General features: G+C 41.3%; 1 protein-coding gene across 3 annotated transcripts; it reads right to left on the minus strand.

Annotated features, from left to right (window-relative positions):
• Positions 1 to 26: 26 nt before the first annotated feature.
• dyrk4 (dual-specificity tyrosine-(Y)-phosphorylation regulated kinase 4) lies at positions 27 to 27,527 on the minus strand. Of its 3 annotated transcripts, none has more exons than XM_005950336.3 (15): positions 27,208 to 27,527; positions 26,579 to 26,648; positions 9,712 to 9,795; positions 8,229 to 8,381; positions 7,895 to 8,045; positions 7,496 to 7,659; positions 6,435 to 6,571; positions 4,313 to 4,453; positions 3,423 to 3,561; positions 3,129 to 3,210; positions 2,853 to 3,025; positions 2,695 to 2,755; positions 2,447 to 2,576; positions 2,122 to 2,279; positions 27 to 2,001 (listed from the first exon to the last, which is right to left on the minus strand). In XM_005950336.3, the coding sequence occupies exons 1-15, from the start codon at positions 27,237 to 27,239 to the stop codon at positions 1,727 to 1,729; spliced, it is 1,950 nt and encodes a 649-aa protein (XP_005950398.1). In that variant the 5' UTR covers positions 27,240 to 27,527; the 3' UTR covers positions 27 to 1,726. The 3 variants fall into 3 exon arrangements, with proteins under 3 accessions (XP_005950398.1, XP_005950397.1, XP_005950399.1); XM_005950335.3 differs by having other exon boundaries at positions 27 to 2,004; positions 27,208 to 27,524; XM_005950337.3 differs by lacking the exons at positions 26,579 to 26,648; positions 27,208 to 27,527 and adding an exon at positions 12,378 to 13,035 and having other exon boundaries at positions 27 to 2,004.
• Positions 27,528 to 27,610: the final 83 nt, after the last annotated feature.

Consider the following 27,610-nt stretch of genomic DNA (forward strand, 5'->3'; position numbering starts at 1 on the left):
CACTAAAATAAATAACCACAAATTTATTCACACTTTCAGCTTTTTATTAGCATAAACTGATAAAACACTACTTATATAATTATACATTTCGATTAATGGTATTGTCTCGTTTCTGTTTTATTACTGAATTGTATATTCAAATATTTATTTGCTGTTTCGTTGTGGCCTCATGTCTGCCAACTTGATGGTTATTATACCTGTTAAGAAGTTAATTTGCTGAGTATTACATCATGAAAATACGAATTACACCAATAACACATTAACTTAAAAGATTAATTAATGTACTAGTAGTGTAGTCCAAACTGTATGACGCTCACAAAGTGATGAACATGCCTCGTTTTTATCTCTGGTTGAATAAAAAGGATATATCAAACACATGGTTTCTGAAACAGCTTTTTTCTCGTCTTTTATTCCGTCATAAAAATGATTTATCAGGACTTTTATTTCAGCTACAATCCTTTATTTCAGCATATCTGCCTTCTTAGCGAACACAAAGCGAGGGCACGGGCTTATCTGCAATTTATGTCAGATCTTTTATGGCGACTAAAAAACCCCAAAACAAACAAACAAACAAACAAACAAAAAACTAATAAAATGCAAGGTTTTTTTTTTCAATTTCTTCTGTAACATTATATAAGATATAGGATCTTATAAAATAAAAAGGATCCTGGCAGGTTAAATCAAATTCGGGTAAGAATTCAGCAATTTCAGGTGTACACACACAATATTAAAGTGCAAGATTTCTAATACTGCAAGGCACAAACTATCAATAATAGGATTGTCTTTTTGTATCTAATATAAAAAATGTTGGTAATAACACAGACATACAAAATTTCTTCATACAGTAACAAGACAACAAGTAAAACCTTGTCTAAGTCCCCCACAAGTATCTGAAATATTTTCTCATAATATGGTCTGTGGTTGACATGTATAAGAAGTTACAGCTGAAACATACATTTATATATATATATATACACAGTAAATTCTGTTACAAATCTTTAATGTTTGTTGAATTAAACTGTTAAACAAATATGAAACAAAGGGTCAAATATATTCCACAATAAACAGCGATAAAGTAATTAATAATCAGTATGTCACTGACTTCATACTATAATTAAAATGTACATGAGAAATATTTCTTGAATATCACAACTGAAAAAAGAAAACATTTGGCTCAGCCTTTATTGCACCACACAGTTCTTCAGATCTTTTTTTCTACAATGTTCTTTTCTTTTTACATCAGCTCATCTTTTCAATGCACAGCAAAGATTTTTGGGGTTCATAAACAGTAAGAGAGTTTATGCTGTATCATCTGTACATTGTTGTGTGGCAGACAGTTTGTGACACGTTTAGACAAACTAACAACTGCATCTCAACTTCATTCAAAAATGCAACTGGTTGATTGACTTCACTGTCATAAAAACTCAAAGATTCACCAAACAAATGATAATACACTACGACTGAATAGTTTAAACAATAAAAACGATGTCTGTCTTTGCTGTTGATTGTTGTTTCTACTCCATACATCAGTGTTTTCTACACGGCACGTGGAAACGGAGACGTTTTCTGTGTGTGAGTGTAAATCACACATTTCTGTTACTATCAGTGGTAACGTTTCACTGACTTTGTGAATGTGCAGGGTTTTCAAAATCAGCTTTCTCAATCGTGTTATTTGAATGTTCTCTGTTCCCATTTGTCATGATTGTAGCATGTTTATCTCCGTTTGTTAGACAGCAGGTGACAAATCCTGAGATGGCTCCTGAATATCTTTCCTCTCTGTGTCATCTTCCTCTTGAGGTTTGATGATGATGTGTATGGGCCTTTCTCCGCTGCATTCCTGTTGCTTGGTATCTGTGGACAGCTTGCCTTCACGTTCACACACCTCCTCCTCTGCCGAGGCCCCAATGGGACGCAGACGCTCTGCGGGAGCCATCTTTGTTCCGGTTTCTGAACTGTCTCTCTTCAGCTTGTCGCTGCTGTTGCTTTCCGAGCTGACCTTCTCTGCTGCGCCGTAGAAACAAAGCACATTAGATGTCAGCTCGCAGCAATTACAAAAGAATTTAAAAAGTGACATGGATATCAAGGAAAGTAATTTCGATGTGGTAAATATCATATTCTCACCAGGATAGCTGTTAGCTTGTTTGTCTGTGCTGGTCGAACTGTCTGATGTCTTCTTGGCTGCAGGCTTGGTTCTGCTCCGGACTTTGTTGAAATTTCCTTGTAGGATCCACTCATGCTGTAACCCCTCATCAGGAGTCATGCGCTTACTTGGATCCCAGCTGAAAAGCGCAGACAGTTTGAATTTAGATGAATTCATTTATGCGTACAAGTAATAGTCATGATCTACCAGCTCAAGTCAGAGGAAGCAAAATGTAATTGTGGTCGATTAAGAAAGACAAAGAAAAGAATCATAATGTGACCTATGAACAAATAAGCAGAAGTGTACCTGAGGCAGCGTTTGATGAAGTCTAAGAAGACAGCATCATTCGTTTTCAGCACAGCTGAAAGCTCTTTGGAACTCGGTCTCCGTTTCTTCCCCTTGCTGTTAGTGATATTTCTTGGGTTTCCTTTAGAGTCTGCACAGATAATACCACACAGATTTACTAGAGTTATCACTATCTCTGAAAAGTTCTAAAAACACATACTTTACATAAAATAAAACATATAAATGATTATAAATTATTAGAATCTCACCAAAGAACAACCTCCTTCTCGATGCTGACTGAACAAAATCATTTGGAGGCATTCCAAGGACCTATCAGGTCAAATATCACAATAAGAAGGAAGCAATTACACTTGCAAAGCATGAACAATAATCTCTGTATACAGAACAGGTTATTTCCTTGTCATACCTCCATTATGCAAGCTATCTGCTCCACTTCACTCTCTCCAGGGAAGAGAGGATAGCCTGTGTAAAGCTCAGCTAGGATGCAGCCCAGGCTCCACATATCAATGGCCATGCTGTAAGGGTGACCCAGGATGACCTCTGGAGAGCGGTAGAAGCGACTCTGGATATATGTGTACACTAAAAGAGGGGAATGAGTAGGGAAACGAGAACATTTCTGTCACCTCCCTAGCGTGATATTACTTAATTGTACATGTGCATCAAACCACTTCTGCCTTCTTACCTCTTTGTTGTTCATAGCAGCTTGAGCCAAAGTCGACCACCTTGATGTTGCCTGGCCCTCTTTGAGAGAGAAGGATGTTCTCCTGTTGAAAAGAAGAAGCAAACTGTCAAAAAACTCGCCAATTTCTATAGTACCAGTGCAATACTCTGATGCACCACAAGGTGGAGCACAATCTGCAAAATTGTTCTGAGTAATCCTTGCAAAGCAATCATCAACAGCAGTACAGTTTTGATTGCTTCACTACGTTTCAATCAGTCGAATATTATTTTTTTATCTTATGATGCAGGTCAGTACCGGTTTGAGGTCGCAGTGGATTATCTTCTCCCTGTGCAGCATCTGCAGGCACCTCAGAAGTGCATGAGCGAAACGCCGGATAAGGGCGAGGCTGAAGCCCTGGAAGTTGTTTTTTTTTATGAGCTCGTACAAGTTCACCCTAGATGAAGGAAGAACATGTGACGTTTGGTTATTTCATCAAGATGACGACACATAAAGAAGCTTCGTTTAGCTGAACGTTTTTATGAAAATACTTTGTCCATGTCCAAGTGTACTCAATGTGGATTCACTTATAAAAAGATGCTCCTCAAATAAACCCCCTGAAAAAGAAGGCTGCTCATTTTGATGTCACTTGACACCTACAATAAAACATGCACTGAGTCTTGAGCGCTTACTTGGAAATAATCTGCGATTGTGCCTCCATTCATAGGAAGACCGATACAAAAACTTTATCCCCCTGCTATTTCTGAGCATGAATTTCTTTAGCCTGTGTAACCAGATCCTTCACACATGAAGCAAGAAGGGGTAAGAGATAGGGCCCCAATCAAGGCCTTAACTAAAGGATTTGGTGACAGTAATGTTAGACAAGGTAGCAGATCGAGACGTCCCGTAAAGGTCATTGAGCCACAGTGACACACAAAGTTCTCTCTCCTCAAATAGATATCAGTAGTGACCCATACTAAAACATGGTTGGCTGGAGGTACACAGGTAGTCAATTTACTCCTAATTGATTGCAGTTACTTAGAAGTAAAGACCAGAGACATGCGAGAACTGCCTTTGATAAGCTACACTGTCTTCACACCATGCTATTGTACCTGGGAAGGGTGACTGACGGCGGATCCCCTCGATTAAACGCTTCATTATTTAGTGTGTTTACATTCCTGCTTTCTGAATGTAGGTAACATACTAACCCCAGAAGCTCAAAGGAGATGCAAAGGTGATTTCGGAAGTAGAAGTACTCCTTCATGTGGATGACATTGTGGAGGTTGTCTTTGTCTTTCCTCTTTATCACATCCAAGATCTTCAGCTCCACAAGAGCCTGGTGATGAAACCTACAGACAAATTTACAGCTGACACTTAAATTCGCACCAAGAGTGATTTGATTCATTACTCATTTCTATATTTTAATACTACAAGTGCAGAATAAAGATATTCTTTTCTATAAAGGTATAAAGGTAGATCTGTATTTGTACAAGCTTTATTTCTCTGATTGAGATGCTTTTCAGCACAAAAGCCTCCTGATATCTCTGGATATTTCTTTATACCCACTGCAGAGAAATCAGATCTAAGATAGCCATCTGACACAGCTTAAAGTTCTTCTGTGCCAGGTTGCACCTATTTTGTTTTCTGCATTATTGAAGTAGCGGTAGGACCCAATGGCTCCTGCATCTAACCTACAGGACTCTGGCACCGCAGCCACTGTGATCCTCAGTTAAGAAGGACAGGTAAGATAATACCATTGGGGTGCCGACTTCTACCATGCTAAATCAGGTCTCTGCTATTTGGCAGTGTCCTGAAGTGTAAAGTGATCAGGTTGCAGACATGTGGGGGAAAAAAACTCACAACGGGGCATGAGATCTCAAATGACTGACAAAAGTTAACTTCTTCAATGTCACAAATAACTTATTCCATAGAGCAGTGATTCCCACCCAGAGGTAGCCCAGCGACCACGGGCCAGTTGTACCTGGACAGGCAATGTGACAAAACCCGAATACAATTTAATTTAGAATTGAGTAGACGTAGACAGGCTTTAGCAGGAAAGATAACAACTACTTGAAAGTAAGTAGTAGAAATTTGAAGTAATAAAAGTATATTAAAAGCTAAAACTGGCAAGCAATTGAGGCAGGTAGATAAGCAGTTAAAATTATTAGGCGCTCTGTCATAGGGAGTCAGTGAACAAAAACTACATTGCCAAAAGTATTCAGTCATCCATCCATATTATTTCATTCAGGTGTTCCAATCACCTTCGTGGCCACAGGTATAAAATCAAGCACCGAGGCACACAGACTGCTTCAGGAGCTCAGTGAAGTCCAGCGTGGATTGCATCGATGCAGCAAGTCCAGTCGTGAAATTTCCACAACTATTCCACGATTGACTGAGTGGTATTATAACAAGGTGGGAGTGACTGGGAACGTCAGCAACCCACATAAAATTGCAGACCTTCAGATCAGCTCAAGAACAGTGTGTAGAGAGCTTCATGGAAATTGTTTCCATGGCCAAGCAAATGCATCCAAGCCTCACATCACCAGGTCTAATGCAAAGCTTGGATGCAGTGGTGTAAAACACGCCGCCACTGGATGCTAGCCGTGGAGAGGTTTACTCTGGAGTGACAAAGATGGACAAGACTGGTTTGGACGGAACGTATTTGTCTGCCTGGTTTGTGCCGAGCATAAAGTCTGGTGGAGGGGGGATTGTGCTGTGTGGTTGTTTTTCAGGAGTTTAGTTCCTGTGAAAGAAACTCTTAATGCTTCAGCATACCAAGATATTTCAGGCAATTTCATGCTCCCAACTTTGGGAGAACAGTTGGGGATGGCCCTTCGTCTTCCAACATGACTGTGCACCAGTGTACAAAGCAAGGTCCTAAGAACATGGCTGAGTGAGTAGCCCTATGGATTAAGAATGGGATTTCACTCAAGTTCATATACATGTTAAGGCAGATGAGTTAGTGTAGCTGAATAAGAATAGCTGTTACCAGAGTAGGTACTAAAAGTAGTGCACCGGTGGTTGAAATATTAAGCTAATAGTTGAGACTAAATAATTCAGACATAGACCAAATTTAGTTTGGAATGAGTTCAGTGGGGGTTTAATGTCCATCTGACAGCGGTGTGAGGGCAAGTCCAAGGATAAAGGTCGGGAGCTGTAAAGCTTTACTTCACTTGCAATTTTAAAACAAGAAGTATATGAAGATAGGAAGTGTTTCTTTTTTTTTTTTTAAAAATACAAATTTCAGGATCTTTTTTGATTCTTTAGTGAATTGATCACAAACAAAAAGAAAAAATAAATCATATTACATTTTCCTGTCATTTCTCATACCTTTTCTTATTGCGGATTATCTTTATGGCTACAAGTTCATTGTTCTTGTGATCCAGGCATTTTAGGACCTGCCCGAAGGAGCCTTTCCCGATCACTTCCAGCACTTCGAACCTGTAGGCAATGTGGTCATGCAACACCTGAAAGAGCAAGAGAGAGGAGAAGTGAGGATGTGAGACTACTGTGCACTTTGTCCTTGCACTAAAACAAATCTTTATATCACAGAAAAAGTAAATGATGTAAAGTAATATCATGATTTACTAACGTAACATTATATTAACTTGGTGATATTAGTCTTAGAATACAGGCAGCATTCTCTTCTTTGTACACAACAGCCACAGTGGCTTTCCTGCAACTGTCAGTCAGGGCTGTAACAGTGAGATGAGCCTCAACAGACATATGAGAGTCTAAACAACGGTCAGTCACTCAGCCTTTAACAGCTCATTCATTGCATATTGTCTATTGACACACAACTGTCCATCACGTGTCTGATTTATACATGGTCAGATTGAACGGTGGAGTGGTGCCCGCAGCTGCTGGAGGTCGTTTGGTCACATGCTGTTTTCATTGGCCAGCTTGTTGGTGCATAAATGAATGGCACAAATGTCTTTTACATAACGACTACTACTGTTGCATACTACATGTGGGTTCTCTATCATATCGAGACTATCTCTCCACTTGTACGGAGTGGAGAGATAGTCTCTCACTCAGAGAACCACGGTTACAATGTAACCGTACGATATGTGGATGTGCTTGTGAATGGAGTCACTTAAACTCTTGACAAACTGACCCAACCTGATGGTGACCTCATCATAATTAATATTTCTTTCCTTTTCTATTTCAAAGAAACTTCTAGAAACTACACTCGGGTGTTGACTGCACCTTTTGTTAGATGCTACCATATGATTTCTTCATTAGGCCTGTTTATTTAATCTAACTGTCAGTCTTTGCTGTGTTAGGTCAAAAATATAAGTTCCTGCAGGCTGTAAAACCTCGGCATCAACACAGATGAAGCCTGATGGTTATAATCCAGTAAAACTCTAATGCTTGCTCTGAAACATTACCCTGATGTAGCTTCCGTGTTCATCATCGTATCCTGAGTTCTGTGGAGCTCCTTGGGAACCCTCGATTTTCTGGGAACCCAAACCAAGGAACCAGATCTCAGAATAATCCATGATTTCTTCCTTTTCAAACTCTGTCAGCCGATCCTGGAAGTTCTTCAATGCTTCTGCAACAGGAAGCATGAGGAGGAAGACAGGATGAGTCAGTATCACGTTGATCTGCCAAATGCAGAGGATTCTGAAATATCGCCTTCCAATGCCAGCATGCTATTTTCATTCCATCAAGGCAATGAAAAATATTAGTTACGTGTTTTTGTTGGAACACCCACAATATATTCAAAATATGAAATAACGTTTCCTTTATGATTCACTTGTGTTGTATTCTGGTTGACACCAACATACCTACAGGTGACATGGGTAACCTTTGACCCTCGTATGCTTTCTCTTTCTCCAGCTTGTTGATGAAAATCCTGCTGTTGCGAGACACTGCCACTTTATCGACTGTTGTACCAAACCGTGTGGTGAACTGCTGAGCGGGCTTTGGCCTCTCATCCTGTTAAGTAACACATAAAAGAGTCTTTTAGCATTTTGGGAGATGAATAGTAATGAAGGATCCTCATTACGTTTTCACAGTGATTCTGAAACTACAGCGCCATTTCTCAGCTTTGAGTTAAATAAACTAGCTGACGGCTTCTACTTCACTATGTTATGGATGCCTAGTCAATAACAGCCTTACCGATTGTGTCTGATAGTTGTTTGGACCCCCTTTGTTGGCAATTTGGGGCAAGATGCTGTCTGACTGCTGCTGCTGGTTTTTGGCATTGCTAACCATCACCTGGACCACTGGTGGCTCGAGCTGAGGCAGAGTCCCCACACTGGAATTGAACTTCTGTGATTCAGATAAATTGTTATAGAAGTGTATTTGGTAAGTGCATTCAAGACAAAAAGGCGAAACATAAATGGAATAAGAGTTAGAAAAGAAAAGAAAAGTTTTATCAGATCAGTTTACCAAACTCGTAAAGCTTGATTTTTGAAGAAAGTGAAAAATAAAATAAAACATAATAACAAAATTATTATAAAATAGGCAATTTAGGTCAACAAACAAGCTAGCTCTGGGACCTCTACAATGATATTTCTCTACACATTCTACATTTTCATATGACAGAATGAAACACACAGGCATCTAAACAGACAGCTGTAAGAAGACGACAAATTAATTGGATGAAAATATGGCTGCAAGTGTGATATCCAAATATTCATTTTAAATGCTTGTTGCAGCGCCTTTCATTTTTTTCATGAGAATGTGCAAACTGCACCTCATCTGTTTTGCTTCATCGTCCCTTCATGCATTTTGTCGGTGGAGGCTTGGGTGACCGGGACCTCCAGCTGATAGCGTCTGGAATTACCGGTCAGGGTGAAAGAAAAATGGGGGACAAAGACCCGTGAGTCTGCGCTCTGACAGACTCTGTCAGTGGTGGCTTTGTAGGAGGGTGAGGTGCGCTGACCTGCTTTTCTTAGGCTGCCACCCTGATTGCTTCGAGAGCATGATTACATGTGTCACTGCCTTGCAAGGCTCAATCCTGGCAGTGATGGTGCAAAATTAGACATCTGTGCTTTGCCAAGTCCTCTTGAGAACATCCTGCAGAACCGTCTGTGACAACAGGGTTTTTTTTCTCACGTTTTTATGTATTGAACTCAGATGTCACGGAAAACAGAGATTCCCTACATCCATAGTGATACTGCATCCCCTTTAGCAATGGATGGATGAAAATTAAACTCTTACATATTAATTATTGATAGCATTCCATAAAAAAGCACTTTCATAAATTCTGATATTTCATCTCACGTGTTAAGAGCTGCTGCAAGATCTGCCAACTTGGTTATGACGCATAGAGATAAGCTAAATATAGTCACAAGCACCTGCCACAACAGGCAAAGGAAGCAAACACAGTTACATGCCTGAACGTAACTGGGGGGCCATGTTGTTTAAATAACGCACACACACACATATATATATATATATATATTTAAAAGAGATGAAAGTAGTGGCTGTAGTTTATCTTTTTCTTTGTTTGTCTTGTAGAAATTGTTAGAGTAGGTCAGACACAGCCCATTAGTTTGAATGCAAAAAGAAAAGGTTGGCATCCGTGGAGGATAGACTTGGCTAAAGAACATGTTCTGGTCAGCTGTTAAGCATCATTCGGAGGGAAAGCACTGACCTGTGAGCAGGGCCGATTTGTTCCAATACGGTTGCCTTCTGCTGGGAGCCTGTGAGGGTGAGGAAAGGCCTCTGGTCGTGATGTCTGTGGGAGGAATGAGAATGATTCATAAAATGCCCTACACAAAAAGTGAGAAATAGCTGCCTTTTATTCCCAACAAGCTGGAAATAAAATAGATACAATGGGTAACCACATTTTTCTCCTGCAGTGACTTATTTTTACAGCGTGATGCAATTGGACAACGTGTCCAAGTCAAATAAAGGAATCCCTTTACACCAAAAAAGACAGCAGATTAAAGCAGGCATGTAAGATAATAATTAAGTGTCTACTTGTGCTGGATTCCCCAGTCTCTTCAGAAACACACAGCCTCTAGGCAGCTGAGCGGGGCTGAAACCAGACGAGCTAAAATAATGCACTGTGAGCCTAAAATAGATCACATCTGCAAAAACCCAGCAACACCAAGCCTCTCACTTTAAATTTCCCTTTGTGCATAGTTTGTGTAAGCATGTGCTCATGTGCACGTCCATGTGCTCTGCAGTAGGTGTGCACGTGCTTCCGAGCCAGTCCTCACAGGAGAATCATTGGACTGAATGCATTACAGGGAAGCAATAAACGCTGTTCTAAAAAAGTACCACACACGTTTGGGATGATTCTGTGTGCGTCGCTTCATCACCAAGCCAGCTTACACGTGCCTTATTAATCAGCGGTTGAGCTCACAACTGTGTCGAATGACACCATATGGGTGAAATAAAGCTTAGCTTCATACGGGGATATGTGTTAAACTCACTCCATCAGCCTGGCAGAAAGGACGAGGGCGAGACAGGCCAGGTTGGGTTGCTGTCTGCAGGTGCTAGATGGAAAACAGCTTCCAGATCACAATCTTAATCTGTATCATTGACTGAGGAGCAAATGCAACATCAAGTCAGCGTCACCACAGAACTGTCTACAGAGTGAAGAAGGTCAATTAACCCAACTAGCTGATTCGACTTTTTGTTAAAGCTTAACTGGATACAGGCGCTCTCTGGGTTCTCCCTTTACATTAAAGTCAATACAGTTCTTCAGATTAACACTAACAAGGAGTAGGGTACAATAATGTGGTCATGTTACAATGTTGTGAGTGAGTGACAGCTGGAGCCATGTAGGTCACTGTGACAGGTTGACTTCTTAAACATCACCTGTACAGGTGTGCTGTAAGCCTGGCTAATGAGTACTGAGCCACTGGAAACCCAGTGACATCACAATAAGGCAAATGTGACCTGTGACCTTTTATTCCACTGTTATAGATGCATATACATCAGCTGACACTGAATAAGTAAATGAGCACATTTTGTTTTCACTTTTTTTTCTTAAAAACAATAAATTGAATTCTGTTTTTGGATGAACTGTAACACTGTAAGACTTGGACAAACTTTTATTGTACATGCAATAAACGTGTGCTCCCTTTGCCCATGTAAATCCATAATCCATTAACACGAAGGTCGGAGGGACCATATACAAAAAGGATATTTGCTCTCATCCCAAATAAACAATGGACCTACAATCAAGACAGCAAAAGCCATGCCTTTATTGATGTGGTTAAGTCTTAGCTGGATGTAGGATCATCTCGACAGGTGTATGAGAGCAGGTTGACCTTAAAACAGTCCACCATTAGGGTCAACTGGTTAAAGGGTTAAAGCAAAGCAATAAAACCAGGAGCCATTGAGGTAAACACCAACAAACTAAAACCTGCTGCTCATGAACACTGTCATCTGTCAGACATGTCTAATCGTGCTCTCCATTTATTTTGTATTGCACATCGCATGCTGAATGTGAGCACAAGGAAAAGGATGGATGTAAAGTGGTGGTAAATAGTCATCAAACCATGTGATCACAAATAGTGCTAGTCCTTAGTTTTAGACATAATTTGTAAAAAGGAATTTTGCATTTTTTCACTCATGCAGGAAAAAAAGGCTACAATTCTTTAAAGTGCCAAAAACAGCAAAGGTTAAATTTATGTCAGTTCCCATGTAAGGTGTGAAAAATATACCAGAACACATATAGACTTACAGAATCTGTCAGCACAACAAACACTGAAGTAAGTAGGCTAAACAACGACTGAAATAGAAATGGATCAGATTTTTCATCATAACTTGGCATGCACTCAGGGGAAAGGGAGTGGACTGCGAAATAAGCACTCAAGTAGGATAGCTTATGAAAGAGAAATGGAAATCATTTCAAAGTTACGTTTAATATTCTTGGAATGAGTTTTTTAAAAAGTGAATACAATAAAAATGGTAGATTTTTACTATAGTTTCATTATAAAAGTTTACCTGTTAGAGGTCTGTCCTACAATTATCAGGGATGTTAGCCCTGTATCAGAGCAAAAGTAATCTAAAAATGAAGATAACACATGCTCTGGCACTGGTGACAGTGGAGATAAAGCAGTGATAATATTAATATTCATAGAGCATATTCATATTGTCTGTATCGTAACAATATAACACAGACAACATTATGATCCCATAAAATAATCCCAGGAAACTTTTATGAGTATCGTCAATTTGTTTTTGTAATTTTCCAATAAACTGCCTGTAAACTGGAATATTGATCCCTATTCGATTAATAAGAACTTCCTGCTTTGCTACCAGACAGTCAGTCTAGTATCCAGCGAACAAACAACTCCTCACCTTGTTATTTATTTCTGGCAGCATGCTGTGTTATCAGCCTTGACAATCCAAAAACAAAGGAGAAATTACGAAATCCAAGTCATTATATCCAACTCTGTCCGTCCAACCTCAAAAACAAGGCGCACTTTCCAGAAGTCCAACTTCGTCATAAACACTGAATCAACACTGATGAGGAAAATCCCGATGACTGATCAGATTCCCGCAACCCAAAGCTGCCGTACTCCCGGTTTTACGCGCACACGGTAAATGCACTGTCGTCAGAGAGGAGATTAGCCCGCGAGACAAGCTGTTGTGCCGTGACGCGTTCTGCTAAGACACCGGAGGAGCCACCTGTTCAGGTTTCTGCCGCTGACAGCTGGGGCTGTCCCGATATAGATTTGTTGGTTTTTTTATCCGTTTGCTGTCGTCCACCTACACCATGCGGTGTGACTGATGCGCTCTCCAACACCGACGCTGTGCAGCGAGGGCTACACCAACGCACGCACGTACTGGCCACAATGCTTGAGCTCACTTCAGGTACTGTAAATGTTTTGTAGACTATTTTCAAAGTGAGGTCCAGAAACCTCTGCGCTGTCGAAAGCGCGCAAGTAACGCACGGTCTCACCGTCGTTCTTCAAGATGAGTCTTCATCTTTAAGTGACACGCACACGCGCGATGTGTTTTCCACAGTAGCTACATTCAGATAAATCCAGCAGGTTTACTGGATTAAAACTTTTCTTATTCCTTTTGTGTCTTTCTGCCAACATTAATTAAAATTAAGCAGTTCTGCTAAAATCTGCCATGTTTTACAGTCCTGTGCCATTTGTGTGTGCACTGCAGGGTCAAGTAGTTGATAAAAATGAACTAAAATCTCAGCTCCTTGAGCAAGATACTAAACCTCAAATTGCTCTCTGATTATCATAGTGTGAATGATAGATACGAAGCAATTAGGCTTGGGTGAATGAGTGGAGTTGTACCAAGCCCTTTTAGTGTTCAAGTAGAGCAGAAAAGTGCTATATAAGAAGTATTCTATAAAACAGAATGTCAAAACAGTGATTAATGCACTCAACGCATTTCAACACATTTGTTAGCCTTAGCACACTTTAAAAGAACTTCATAAAACTAGGGCTGCCACGATTAGTCGACTAGTCACTATTACGTCGACTATCAAAATCGTCGACGACTAATTTAGTAGTCGGAGACCGAGAAGGCCGGAAGTGTGAGGCTTGTGAAATGGGATGGTCTAGCCTTCAGATTTGCGTCACCGCTGTGTCGGTGGAGTTTAATAAACGAACTAAAATATAACAGGATACTGGCGTAAATTCTTGACCGTCTCACACTTCTGCTTAATTTTCTGTTTGACGTTTATTCAGCTGTGTGAAAATCCCGGAGGAACCCACCTGATGGATTTATAAAGTTTTATTTAATCTAATAACTTTGATCTCAGCCAAACTGATTTACTCCAAAACAAATAAAACACAGAAAAAAGCCAAACAATTACATTTTTAAGTTATTCGAGTGACTTATATCATGTTTAACCTGAGTAGCGACAGAGCGAGGGTCTGAAAACGATGAAGCCGGGAGTCCGCTGCTCTCGCCGGCTGGAGTGACCATTGAACCCCCCCGGCTTGCTATCGAGCTGGTGGGTAACAGACGTCTCCAAAAACGTCGGCGCACTTTTGCAAATATGCGATGTCTTGATAAACTGAGCAGATATTTGTAGTTTACACGGCTACTTTCTCACCTGAAAATATGTTAAAAGTTTATTTTGTGACACATAATAAGAGTAATATTAAAACTTAGCAGCAGCCGCCATTGTTGGAAACTGAAATTGGCTGGGCCACGCTATGAATTCTGGGATATGGTGTGCCACGAAGGAAACACCCAAATCCTTCAAATTCGGGAAAATGAAGGACGTATTTGTCGGCTGCATTTGAAGGAGTCGACGAATTGGGACAGCCTTTGTCGCCTGGCTGTGACGTAATCGGCCTTCAAATGCGGCCTCCGGAGGATGCAGCCGAGGTTTTGGGACACAGCTACTGTATTTGAGTGACACGGTTAGCGCCCAGTTGGCTCCTAGCATTTCTCAACAGCTCTGCCTCCTTTTCGACTGCCCGGGACATTTAAACAATGGATAATCCGTATACAAACAAATTCATGCTTTTCTCCTCAACAGCGTGCGTACCCCGATTGAACAACAGTGCCATAAAATAAGAAGAATGGCACCTAATTATATACTTAAAAATACTGACTTAGTAATATGTCACATGAAGATTCATCAGCCAGGTTAAGTGTTTACTGACAATTGACAATTATAGCAGACATCATCATTACTATTCCAACAATCCTCTCCACACAGACAAGAATAAACACTCAATAACCACAGTTGAATACGCGTTTGTAATGACGCTAGTTCAGTTTACAATAGGGTTCATTCGCTCGGTCAGCAGGTGGTGGTATCCCCGTACACTGGGGAGTAAACTGCCATTAAACAAAACAGAAGAAGAAGAGAACATCTGCACATGCGCGGTATGGATCGGGGAGTCCTGATCCGTAACTATCTTTTTATTTTTCGTTTTTGTCTACATTATATTGAAATGTTTCATTATTGCAAACATTTTAAGAGATGCTTATTATTCTTAACATCTCAACAGATAATCTGACCCATAACTAGGGATGGGTATTGTTTAGGTTTTATCCGATACCGGTGCCAAACCGGTACTTTTGAAACGGTGCCGGTGCTTAAACGGTGCTCAAACCGGTGCTTAAAGAATGGAGAACACAAAATTGGTCCAAAAACCTCTCATGTTCAGCTGTTTTTTTGTAAAAAGATAACAATGTTAGCCTTTTCTGCAGCTATGGGGCATATATGGTATCACTCTTGGCTGGAAGCAGTGCTTAAACAATGGAAAAAACACAAACTTTGTCCAAAAACCTCTCATGTTTAACTGTTTTCCACTTTTTCTTTGGTCATTTTAGCCTTTTTGGCCAGGGTGAAGGGAGTATCTGCCATCAAACAAGAAGACAGCCGCATGTAGCTATGATGATGTTTGCTAGTTCACCTTACATGCATTAATGTAATAACGTGGTTAGCCTACTCAACGTAAATTACACACGAACAACATTAAGCTACTCACGCAGAGAAGAACGGCTGCTGCTGCATCATCATCCGTCATCATTTCTGCTACACTGGCAGGGCTAGGGGCCAGGACTCTCCTCTTCGGGTTTTTGGGGGATGTTGCTAACTCCGGGTCCGATAACAGGCACCACACCCGCAGTAGATGTGCTCGGTGTGAGGTCTCGCAGCAAGCTATCAAATACGGCGCATTTCTCGGCTTTTAAAAAACGCTATGCGTCGCCAGGTGTTTCATCGGATTTGAGGTGTTACCTCCTTTGACAGTATCACAGTATCAGCTTAAAGCACTTGTTGCTGCTGAGTTTGCATATTTTGCTGTGAAGTACAGCCAGACTTTTGACCGCTTTGCCTTGGGCATTTTTAATCTGTAGCTCTGCTCTAAAAGAACGTACGTACCTGGCCCGCCTACTATCCTCGGAAACGTAAAATGATTGGCTAGAATCTAAAGTGTATCACAGCTCAGGAAAAAGCACCGAAATGTGCGCTGCTTTTCGGTCTGGTTACTACTGTTTATGTCAGAACCGGTGCCATCATGGCACCGGATACCGGTACCCATCCCTACCCGTAACCATCATAAAAGGCTTCGAGCGGAAGTAGTGGCCTTTTGCACGTGCGTGGTACCGATCGGGTTTCCGGTACGGATCGGGTAGTGACAGTGCCCGCATTTGGAGGCCGATTACGCTACAGCGAATCGACGAAGACTGTCCAAATTCGAAGACTCAGACAAATGCGCCCTTCATTTCCCCAGATTTGAAGGAAGGGTCGGGTGAATACTTCGTGGCCCAACCTATCCCAGAATTCATAGCGCGGCCCAGCTCAGTTTCCAACAATGGCGGCAGCTAGTTAGTTTTAATATTACTCTTATTATTCTTTCTGGGTCACAAAATAAACGATTTAACATATTTTCAGGCGGGAATGTAGCTGTGTAAACCTCAAATATCTGCTCAGTTTATCAGGACACCGCATATTTTCAAAAGCGCTCCGACGTTTTCGGAGACATCTGTTACCCACTAGCTTGATAGCTAGCCGGGGGCTAGGCTCACTAGAGCCGTGAGAACACCGGACTCCCGGCAAATGGTTTTCATTTGTTCCTGAGTAAATCGGTTTGGCTGAGATTAAAGTTATAGTTTTTACACAGCTGAATAAACGTCAAGCAGACAGCTGATTATCAGAAGTGTGAGATGCTCGAGAATTTACTCCGGTGTCCTGTTATATTTTAGATAGCAAGGAGTTTATTAAACTCCACCTAAACAATCTGCAAATTTCATTAAAATTTAATAAAATATCATCTTGTCTTTATTTTTAGTTAGCACAGACCTTAAACACTTAAAGCTGTAAGCTAATGATAGTTATATAAGAGCAGATGCTGCTGGTGCAATAAGCTGTACGCTTTACGTCCAATGGATGATGATCTGATTAGTCGACTAATCGCAAAAATAATCGGTGACTAGTCGACTATCAAAATAATTGTTTGTGGCGGCCCTACGTAAAACCTAGAAGAAATAGCAATGAACTTTCATTTCACCTTGACACAACAGTTACGTGTTTTGAACCCTGACTGACATATGAAACACACCTTACCCTTCAAAGTCATATTAGAGCATGGGGCCCTTTCACAACAGCCATTCTGACAGTTTATGGCCAGGTAAACTCAGGTGGAACTATCATTTATTACACTGAGCCAAAAAAGACACGATTAAAATGTTTAATTACCTTTGTTTACCCTGCTGTAAAATGTCAAAATGGCTGCTGTTTACAACAAAACAAAACCTATTTGCATCATGTTTATCTCATGATGCAAATGTAAGACGAGATTATTTGCTTTCCAGTGACTAATCCACACTGCAGGAGGGAAACAACTCAGTGCTCCATGTGCTGATTAGCCCGGAACCAGTACAAGAGATGAATATGATAAGACGACAGCAGTTATGCAACAACAGCGGCTACTTCAGTAATCAGCTCTGGGAATGAGCATCTATTGAGGAAGCTGCTGCTACTACCCTCATTATACTCTTATCTGTTCTCTTGTTCTCTTATTTCTCTTGCTGTATTTGTTTAGTCAGACATACAATCCTGTTTCCAAAGACGTTTAAATGCTTGAAATTAAGCCGGCAATGACAACTGGAAAATTAGATAATGCAAAGCTCACAAATTCAGATTTCTAGGCAGAAGGTTAGTAACATGACTGGGTCTATAAAAGAACAATTACAAGGGTCTATGGATGAAAGAGCCAGGGTAGCATCTGCGATACTAGCAGGTAGCTAAAATTCTATATAAAGCAATTATTTAATATACTAAATTCCCAAATACCTAGAGTGTAGTTCAAATAAAATGTCATGCAAGACAGTACAGAAAGATGCTCTTATCCTCACAATCTGACTTTCACTTTAGACAGTAACCTAGCATCTCATTTTGAAATCAAGCTGTATGATAAATAATGCTGAATAATCTTGCAGCATTATTTTTGGACAATGACCAAATATGAAGAAGGTGCTACCAATGATAAGTTAGGGTTTAGAGCTGAGCCACTGAGAGTATTTGTCCCCTGTTGGTGGAGAAGCCATCCAAGAGGGAGGTGAACATAGTGACAGTGAGCATGCGGTCCTCTCAGAGGTGGAAGGACTCCTTTAAGTCTCATTAATATTGACAAAACTCATTACCATGCATCTGTACTGCAGCATGACTGGAAAAGGGGGGTTAGATGAGAATATTGACTTCACTCTCATGTGCATGCTAAAAATAAAAGCAGCTTAGCCAAGCATAAAGACTAGAAACGAGATGAAACAGCTATCTTGACTGCACATAGAGGACTGTAAACCTTGCCACACTTATCCTGGAAGAGTATTCAAGCAGCTTCTATTTTGTCACCCAGGTGACAACACATTAGACGCCGCATGAGAGCACCTGAAGTAAAAAACTCAGATATGGAGTATAGAAACAATGAGAACAGAAAAATCAAGAAACAAAGGATCACAGTTTATTGACGGGTGTCATAGCACAAAATGTAAAGCCTGTGAGCATTTCTTTAAAATAAATCAATAAAAAACAAAATAAATTCTAATTAAAAACAGATAAGTGGGTGTGGCTGTCTGGAGAATGGAAACAAATGATTGCCTTTAGTCCCATCTAGGCAGTCCTGTTGCTAAATATACCTCTGGGTTGACCCTCCTGTTCCTACCCCAGCAGCAGCCATGGAGGAGGCTAAAACCACAGCAGGCAGGTGAGGTCCCGTCTTCCCACATAGCACATCTCCTCCATGCTGTCACAGCCGCAGCCTCAACGACATCTCAACCTCTAGACACTATTTCCATCCAGAGGTGCCGTAACGACAGATGGCCTCTTGTTTGAGGAGCAAATGAAAAGATTATGATTGCAGCGATGATACCAGGCCTGCATTTCCAGTAGGTTTTTGGTCTAGTTGAGCTCCATTTGTTAAAAAACAAAAATTTCTCCAACTCGACAGAACCTCGATGCTACAAACCTAAGCGATGATAAGTTTCCATAAACGATAAGTTCCCTGAAAACTTCTTGTGACTCTGAACAGTACTCCTCTACAATCTGGACCTTGCTTCATCGAGTTATTCATTTAGACGAGGTTATATTTCAAACCTCTGTGGTTTCTTCTCTGTCAGGTTTCTGCAAAGTATTTTTCTCTGCCCCAGGTTTTATCCAGAACAGAGAGGCAGACTGCCGACAGACACTGAGAGGATGCTATTGCTTTGTGCGGTTGCTATTATGAGTGAGGGAGTGCTCTCTGTCTGCTGCTGCCAGTGACGTATGGATGGGACTTGACTGGGGACCCATCCTGAGCCGGAGACAAAGCAGCAGGGGCCTGGCACTGACTTTGCCGTAAAAGAGGCCTCTGGGAGTGAAGGACAGGGGGTGGGAAGTGGTGAGCTGGGACTAGGCAGATGAGAAAAGACAGGTACAGAGCTCATCATCCTCCCAGGTGGGCACTTCGTGGGGAAGTCAGATGGGGAGGTGGTGCAGCTCTAATGGCCCTCCCATGTGGTTCAACAGATGCCTGCAACTTTCCTCTTCCTTCTCACTTGTCACTGTATCCTGGAGACAAAGACAACGGGGATGTTATATCCCCCTGCCTGCTTCTCCTTATCCACCCCTCCATCTCTTCTACTCTTCTACACCTCTTTAGCTGCTTTACTTGCTGCACAAACCCCTGTGAGATGCTACAGTCTTGCTAACAAACAGCTTAGCCACCCCACCCTCCTGTAGCTACCCCTGGCCTCCTGCCTGCTACACACAGCAGCAGAAACAGCAGAGCCCACAGCAGGACAGGAGACAAATGCTGACTATAGCTTTTTACTGCAGATAGTCATTGGGTAACCAAGTGTTGTAATTATCTCTCTGTATTTCTTTTTAATTTATTGCTGATGATTAAATGATTTATCGGAGGAGCTCTCTATTTAAAGTCCAGTTATTAGGGAGGTAAGAGTGCAACAGTTCATATTAAATGTTGCAGTCATACCAAAGACCAAAGGACACGCTGTCAGTAAGCACAAGCACTCTGTGCTCACACAGGTTCCACCCCTCCACTAAAAATAAAATCTGTAAATCACCATGTTTTGGTGACAGGAAAAATGTTGCTATTCCTGTAGCATGAAGCACCAGGGTACTGTATTCCATTACTGCTCAGTCAGCCAGTTGGGACACTTGAGGTACAGTAGCTGCTGTATCACTTCTCTCATCCTGTATTCTCTTGTCCTGTATTATTTAATTCATTTGCCCCTCAACCAGCTGGATCAGTCATATAACTGGGCTATACCTTTTTAATGTCTCTGATCTGGATAGAACGAACAGTAAGTCTGTTAAGTCATGACCAACCTGCCACCTCTGAGAGGACTGCAACCTGGTGCCTTACATGCTGTTGGGCCTTTGGCTAATCGCTGCCAGGTGCAGGCAAATTGAAAGAAGATGAGTTATCGGCCAAAACAGACCGTGTCAGTGTCCCCTCCCACATGGCAGAGAGGTATGTGGGTAGTGTGACCCGGCTGGCAGGTGCAATGCAGCATCTGCAGTTTTAAATGCACAGCAGACGTCTCAGTAACAGCATGTCACCATGTGCAATATGGGTCAAGTTCACAAGGTGGCACAACCACATACACTTTAGTCACACAGGTGATTATAAACTCACTTGTAACATACATTATATGTAAACAGTTTTTGTGCAAAAGTGCAAATTTTGCAAAGGTGTTGTGGCTAAGATCCCCAGTCTGTTAAACCTACTGTGGAAATAAATGAGTTCTTTTCTGAAGAACAATAACGATGTCGTCATTGAGTCGCTGCATTAAAAGAGCATCTGATAATCTGTTTTTATTAAAGTAATTACAATCAAGCCACATTCTGAATATTAGCCCGCTCAGCCCCATTCTCTATAAGGAGGTCTGTGTGCTTGTATCTGTGTGATTGCATTCATGTTTGCTATGTTAGTGTCTGTGTTTCTTTATTTGAGTAAAGCTGAAAATTAAGCAGTTCCCAGGCAAGCGAAATCTTATTAGGCACGTGGAGAGGCTCTCTCCAGCAGGGTGAAGACGGTGAGACAAAAACAGGCAAATAACCTCAAGTCGACTTGTGTCCATCAACAGAAACACAAGCCACCGTTTGTAGTAAAATATTGTCTAAATTTGGAAAAGTATCTGCCCTGTTTGACAAAAACATCCTGCAATCAAATCAACTGAGCAGATTTGTCCTGATGAATAAATTAATGAATTGATTAATAATAAGGAAATATCAATGAGGATATTTTCCAATAATGGGGACATTTTGTGGTTAGCACTGTTGCTTTAGACCAAAGTCTTGTTTGTTGTCCTGAGTGGGATTTCTGGCTTTCTCCCAGAGGTTCGGTTAATTACCAGTTTTAAATAGACTGAAGGTGTGAGGTGCTACCTGTCTACCTGCCCCTCCTCTCACCCCTCGACAGCTGGGATACGCCGCAGCTCCTCCAAACCCTGAACTGGATAAGCCTTTAAAGCAAACCAGTGAATATTTTCTAATGTTTAAGTTGTAACGTATGTCATAAAATAGCAAATAAAAGCAAAATCAAAGACAAACATGAAATTAAACGGCACTATGTGATATGATTTCATTATATGATCTGAGGCTAACAAAGTGTGATGAGTCAGATTTCTAAAAACGAAAGATTGTGACAAAAAGCTGCTGAACTCTCTTCAAGCACATAATATTTATTTTACTTCAATATTGTATTGTTGTGATTTATATGTTTGTGTGGGGTGTTCGATGGTTGTGGAGGCTGACCTACTACTTCATATTTGTGTCAACTGTGCTGGCCTGTCGGGACCACCTACATGTATAATCCTCCCATGCACTATAATACAATCTTCACCATTTCATGTACTGTAATAACCACAAACAGATATACAAGAGCTTCCTGTCTGCCTCCTTTAGCAGACAGACTGTCACAGAAAACACCAGAATTGGGCCACAGGTCATTTTTCTGTGGCCTTGATCGGGGGTTGATGGGGCTGTGGTGGAATTATTATACTTCCCCATCGTGGCACCGACAGATAAACCCCTCACTGTTTGAGATTAATCCAACATACAGACTGAATGCTTGCTACCCGTTGCACCCATGTTGAATGCCTCAACACAGAAAGAAATCCCAAAGATTTTAACTGTAACTAAAATAAAATGTTATGTGGTCATAAAAGCTCTGTGATTCAGTCAGAAAATAGTCTTTTTTAAACACTTTGCGTTGCTATTTCTTCACCTCTCTTAATCTTTTGAGCTGCAGTGAGACACATAGTCAACAGCCAAAAGTACTCCTGCAGGTCTAACTGTTCTTCGCACTGCATCGCTGTGCAGCTATTCTCTGAAAACCATTAAAAACACGCTGGAAGTCTTTTCTGTTTGTGAAATTTTAAAAAGGCCGGGAAACCGATTGTACTGATGCCCTACAACTACAAGAATAAAAACACAAAACATATTCTAGCTCAGTAACAGTCGATAGCCTGGCTGGGTTTAGTCTCATCAACATTGATTGGATCCAGCTTTGGATACTCAGAGCTCTGTTGTTCTGTTCACATCAAAACTAAATATTTTGGAGATATTCAATGCATTCAAGTTAAAAGTCATGATGTCTCTACAGCAGTTCTACTGATACAATCTCTAGTAAGACACCATAGCCTATATTTATCTTATTCTTTCTAAATTAATATAGAGCTGGAAGTCTTACCTCATGAATTATTCTTTCATCTAAGATCTGCGGCATTCCTTCCCTGGAATGAGCCCTGACCCAGGGCCCCATGTCTGGCTCACACCGCTGCACTGTTATTTCAATAAACCCAATAAGATGAAATTAATTGGCCTGCTTGTGAGGCAGCTGAGGCGTAAAATGTTTGCAGGTGCATGTGTGTGTCAGAGTTCAGCTCTATAATCAAAATGTGTGTGTGATATGTTTCGCTGCTAAATATGTTTACAACACCGCAGGATTTACCCCCTGTCGTGTGCGGTGCGGGCGCTGACCTAAATGCCCCAGACTCTGCCCTGCCAGGTTTGAGAACCTGAGGATGGAGTCGGCGCACTTGTGCCATCAGACCTGTGTGAGTGATGATGGCCTGACATCTCTGGCAGCTCTGTGACCACAAACCTTGTCTACAAATGGGTCTAATGTTGCGCCAAGTGAGCTATAATCTCCAGGCAACACAGCATTTAATTTTCCATTTTCAGCTTTCCTAGAAACCATCCCCTCCTGTACTTTCTAATCATCAGTTGGCATGCTAAGTTATGGTAACCCACCAACCAGCCAACCTTTTTGCGTCCCAGTGGTGAGACAAAGTTGAGCCTTATCACCTAGGTAAGATCAACTGTCCACTTCAGACCCCAAAGTACTTACTCTCCTGTCACCTACCACAACAAGCCTTTGCACCACCCGGGTACAAAGCAGCCAATGTTTGAGCTAGACAAAGACAGACAATATACAGCCTTCAAAGTGTATCATTAGCACAAACTGCAGGATTTAATCTCATGGCTCGCATGATGGATGCAAACAATGAAGAATGAAACATTCATTGAGTCCTTCCCCATTTCTACAGGTGTATACTGACACACTCTGGCTAGCACAGGCGTGGCTTAAAGGTAAATCCTGATTAATGTGATCCTGATTATGTAATACAATTACAAGCTTTCATGAGAGGAAGTGCAATTATAATTACATAAATGATCATCATAGTAAAAAACACAAATACTTATTATTAGTGGGGGTTTTAAAACACTTTTCATTTTCAGCCAACAGTGAAGTTTGAATTTGCTGCTTCAATCAAAACTGTGCAAAACTACTAGATGATTTGAAGTAGTCACATCTCATATTCTTAGATATTGCATTATACTGTAAAACTGTGTAGGAATCAGTGAACCAATCGCAACAAATGTGTCCTTTTATATAACGATATTTTAGATTAGACCAGATTACACAACAATTCTCCTGAGCCTATGGAGATGGAACGAAAGGGTGCGATGGGGGAGGACGTTGGCATACCCTGCAGCTCGGTACTGCATGACTCACTGTTAAAGGAAAACAGACACTTCATGCAACTAAACCAGACACTCATTAACTAAACTCCCTGGGTGGCTGTTTACACAGCATTCTTTGTAGATCCAATTAATGTTTATCGGCCGAGGAGTGTTCTAGCCTCTTGATCCTCTCCGGGGCAGCATCGCTACACCTCCTCACCATTGTGAAATTTAGCCGTGACATGGTGGCCTAACCAGGATCACACCTTGGCAGTATGAGACCTGCCCAGCTTGCAGGAACCAGTGGGAGGAATAGCAATTGCTGGCAGAAATGAAAATGTTGCTATGGCTGGAACTATTTTGGTGATCATGGAGATTCACATGTTGACACGAGTGAGAGCCATGTGACAAACAAGCCGCAGGCCGTTCAGTTGGCACACATAACATCTTCCATGCATAAACATAAACTCGAGGGAACACAGTGCAGGAAAGCAGATCCGCAAACACGCTCGGAATGAGAAACAAGAAACGATCGTTTGATTAGGACATGATTAGAATTAAGCTCATCGTACTTCAGATGTAATTTACGCGCAGAGTCAACTTTGCAGTAAAGTGACAGTGTGAACTCTGTGCTCGCTGACATCGATATCAGCCTGTCATTCAGAAGAGGTGAACCCTATGTCTCTCTAAATGACCGGCTTTTATTCAGGGGTCCGGTGTCATCAAGGAACAAAGCAGTGATGAGAAACTCTATCAGGGGCAAGGTTCATTAGAATAATAGGGTGGCACACTCTTTATTCCACATTCTGTGGAGGTGGCTGACCAGGTGCAATGCAGTGAAGCATGTCAAGAAGTGCAAGAAATATAATCAAGGTCTTAATCTAACGTAGTCTGCTACTGTGTTTTTATACAAGCTTTTATAAAACTTTTATGCAGGCATTTCAGTGCTAAATTTCAACTGCAGATCTGCTATTCCAATTACACTATTTAATGTTACAACTTTATTCAGCTAATTCATGAGCCATGGGGTAAGAAATCTCTTAACATAGAGATGTGCACGTGCATGAAGCTCCCAAACATTGAGCTTCAGTAACGGGATGAATGTCCATATGTAAGTCATATATGTCCAAGTACATGCATGAGTCACTGTGAGATATAAAAAGCATTCTTAAATGATCAAGTGGACTTGAGCAGTGAGTCATAATATACGAAAGCTGCAAACTTGAAAAGACACTGCCTGCTCCAGTCTCAGCAAGCATCTGTTGAGAGCAGCTGCTTGCGTCCGTATTTTGCAATGACGCAAATGCTTCGCATCAATAGCCTAACTTAGAAAACCAGAAAATCTTTTGAACTGACACCCTAACCATCCGTGGCAGCTTCAAATGATGCCTCAGCTACCACTCTATCAAATATCTCACTGATGATCAAAGATTTTTCAGCCTTCTTATGTTGGGCATCTTTTAGCTCAACAACCTGTGGGGAGTTCTATTGCTAATTAATAAGGATATCTGTTTGAGGGCCTTTTTTAAGTGTCGGGATCAAAGAATAAGAGGAGCCATGATAGGATTAAACAAGGATGCGTTTAGCTGACCCATTCTGCAGTATGCAGTAATCCACATGGAAGACACAACCCGAGCTTGGCTTGGTTGTGCTGTTTTAAGTGACGATGGGCTTTCTTATTGCTGTGATTTGGCCCTCTCCACAGGTCATTAAATTCCCACTCTCTCAAACCCAACACACACACATGCAATATCAATCTGGTGTCCCCAATTCCCCAAATTCATATGCTCTCTCGTTTTTTTCTCCACCTTGCTCACCTATTTTCTTTATCAAAATATCCCTGCTTTACTTAAAAATAGTCTGAATGACGCTGAACCCAGGATGCTTTACAGAAAGACAACAGTGAGCATGATCTTTGTTGCATTAAAGGATGCAGTAATTTCTCCTCCACTGGTCTTTGTCCACTATTGGCAAAGAGGTCCAAACTGTATTAAAAGTTTAATCAACAGTAACTATAAAAGTGTCCGATAGGAGCTCAGCGAGGGAGGTCTCAGGTGCTTTGAAACACACTAATCCCTTCATGCAGAAGGGAGGGGGTGGGCGAATCAGTCCACCCCTGCATGAATGTGTCCTTGCAGGGCACAGTTTAAAGCTGTGGAACCTTCCAGGAAGAAGAGATGATGGGGTTAACACAGGTGTCAGCGCGGAAAGCTTCAGATATGGGACGCGCGTAACGTCATAGCTATTCGCCATCGAGTAGTTTTGCTCTTCCCAGCAAATGGGAATAGAGCACATCTCTCAGATGCTTCCATGGTGCAGGCCAAGAACTTTACAAGGGAGAGCATGTTCCCCAATAAATCACTTCTGCTGAGAGCACACAATCACCCAAATAACATTTATTTAATGGCCTGCAGATGAACTCGGGGTGTTTGGTTACTTGGAGGCCTTCCGTCACCCCACAAAACCTTGGCAACAACAATAATAACTTATGTAATACATTAAGCTTTCATGATGGCAAAATTAAAAGAACCCCCCTCAAGATTTAGTATACAGTTGAAATAATAAAGCACAGTGGTAAGACGAATTGCTGTTTCCATACCTTGATCAGAAGGGGAAATGTGCATTTTCTCTCCTTTAAAAGCTTATCCAGCTTATTTTTGGGGCCGTTTCTGTTCAAAGAAAGAAAGATTATAGTATAACAACATAAACCTGCTGCTTTATCAACTGCAGATTAAACTACTCTTCAGTTATGCCAACGCATATTGATTCATCTTTCAGAAGCATAAGTCTTGCACAAATTATTGTCAACATTACATCTGCATTACATCTGCCAACATTACATCTGCATGTGGTTTCAGACTGAAACCACATGCAGATGTAATGTTTGCATACTGTGAAGTTTGTTTTTTCTTACAGCAGACACAGACGCGGCTCTTCCTCAGCAGCTTATTGCGTACACTACACTGACACCTTCTGGACACAAGTTTGTCTTTTATTAAACACATTCAACTCTTCCTCCAGTCCATTCATAAAACTGAAAGTATCACTAGGATTAAATAGCTTTATCGGTAAACAGGGAATGTAAAGAAGAGACTCTAAATCCCATTACGAACTAAAAACGTCTACGTTAACTCTTCATGGGCATTTATTTACTTCTTTATATATTTCACTAAATGCAGAGTGCACAGCATTACATACCACAAACTTCTAAAAGAGGACCACACAAACCTTTTCTCCGAAGACTTGTTGGGCGCGCTCATGTTGACGTGATCAGCAAGGTGTTGTTGATGAAGCGGTTATGCGCGGCATGCCCGCTAGTCAGGTTTTTAGGCGGTAATAACAAACTGCTGGCAGCCTTCGTGCTGTCGTAGTTACCACCACCGGCTTATCCCAAACACAATGGCTGTTGTACACTCAGTGCTCACTGACAGTGTTGTTCTCCCTTTTTTCTGACGTAGGCGCTTAGTTGCACGAGCGCGCCCGTGTGAGAGAGCACGAGACAAAAGAGGACACCCGCTGAGCTACACGTTTCCCACATATTGCAGCACTCAGTGACCACACCGGCAACAGGGACGTAGCACGGCGTAAAGGAGGGCCCGCATACTTTCATATTTCTACAAAGATACAAATT

This window comes from Haplochromis burtoni, unplaced genomic scaffold (assembly GCF_018398535.1).
Source record: "Haplochromis burtoni strain Fernald_Lab_line unplaced genomic scaffold, NCSU_Asbu1 Contig_774, whole genome shotgun sequence".
Taxonomy (NCBI): domain Eukaryota; kingdom Metazoa; phylum Chordata; class Actinopteri; order Cichliformes; family Cichlidae; genus Haplochromis; species Haplochromis burtoni.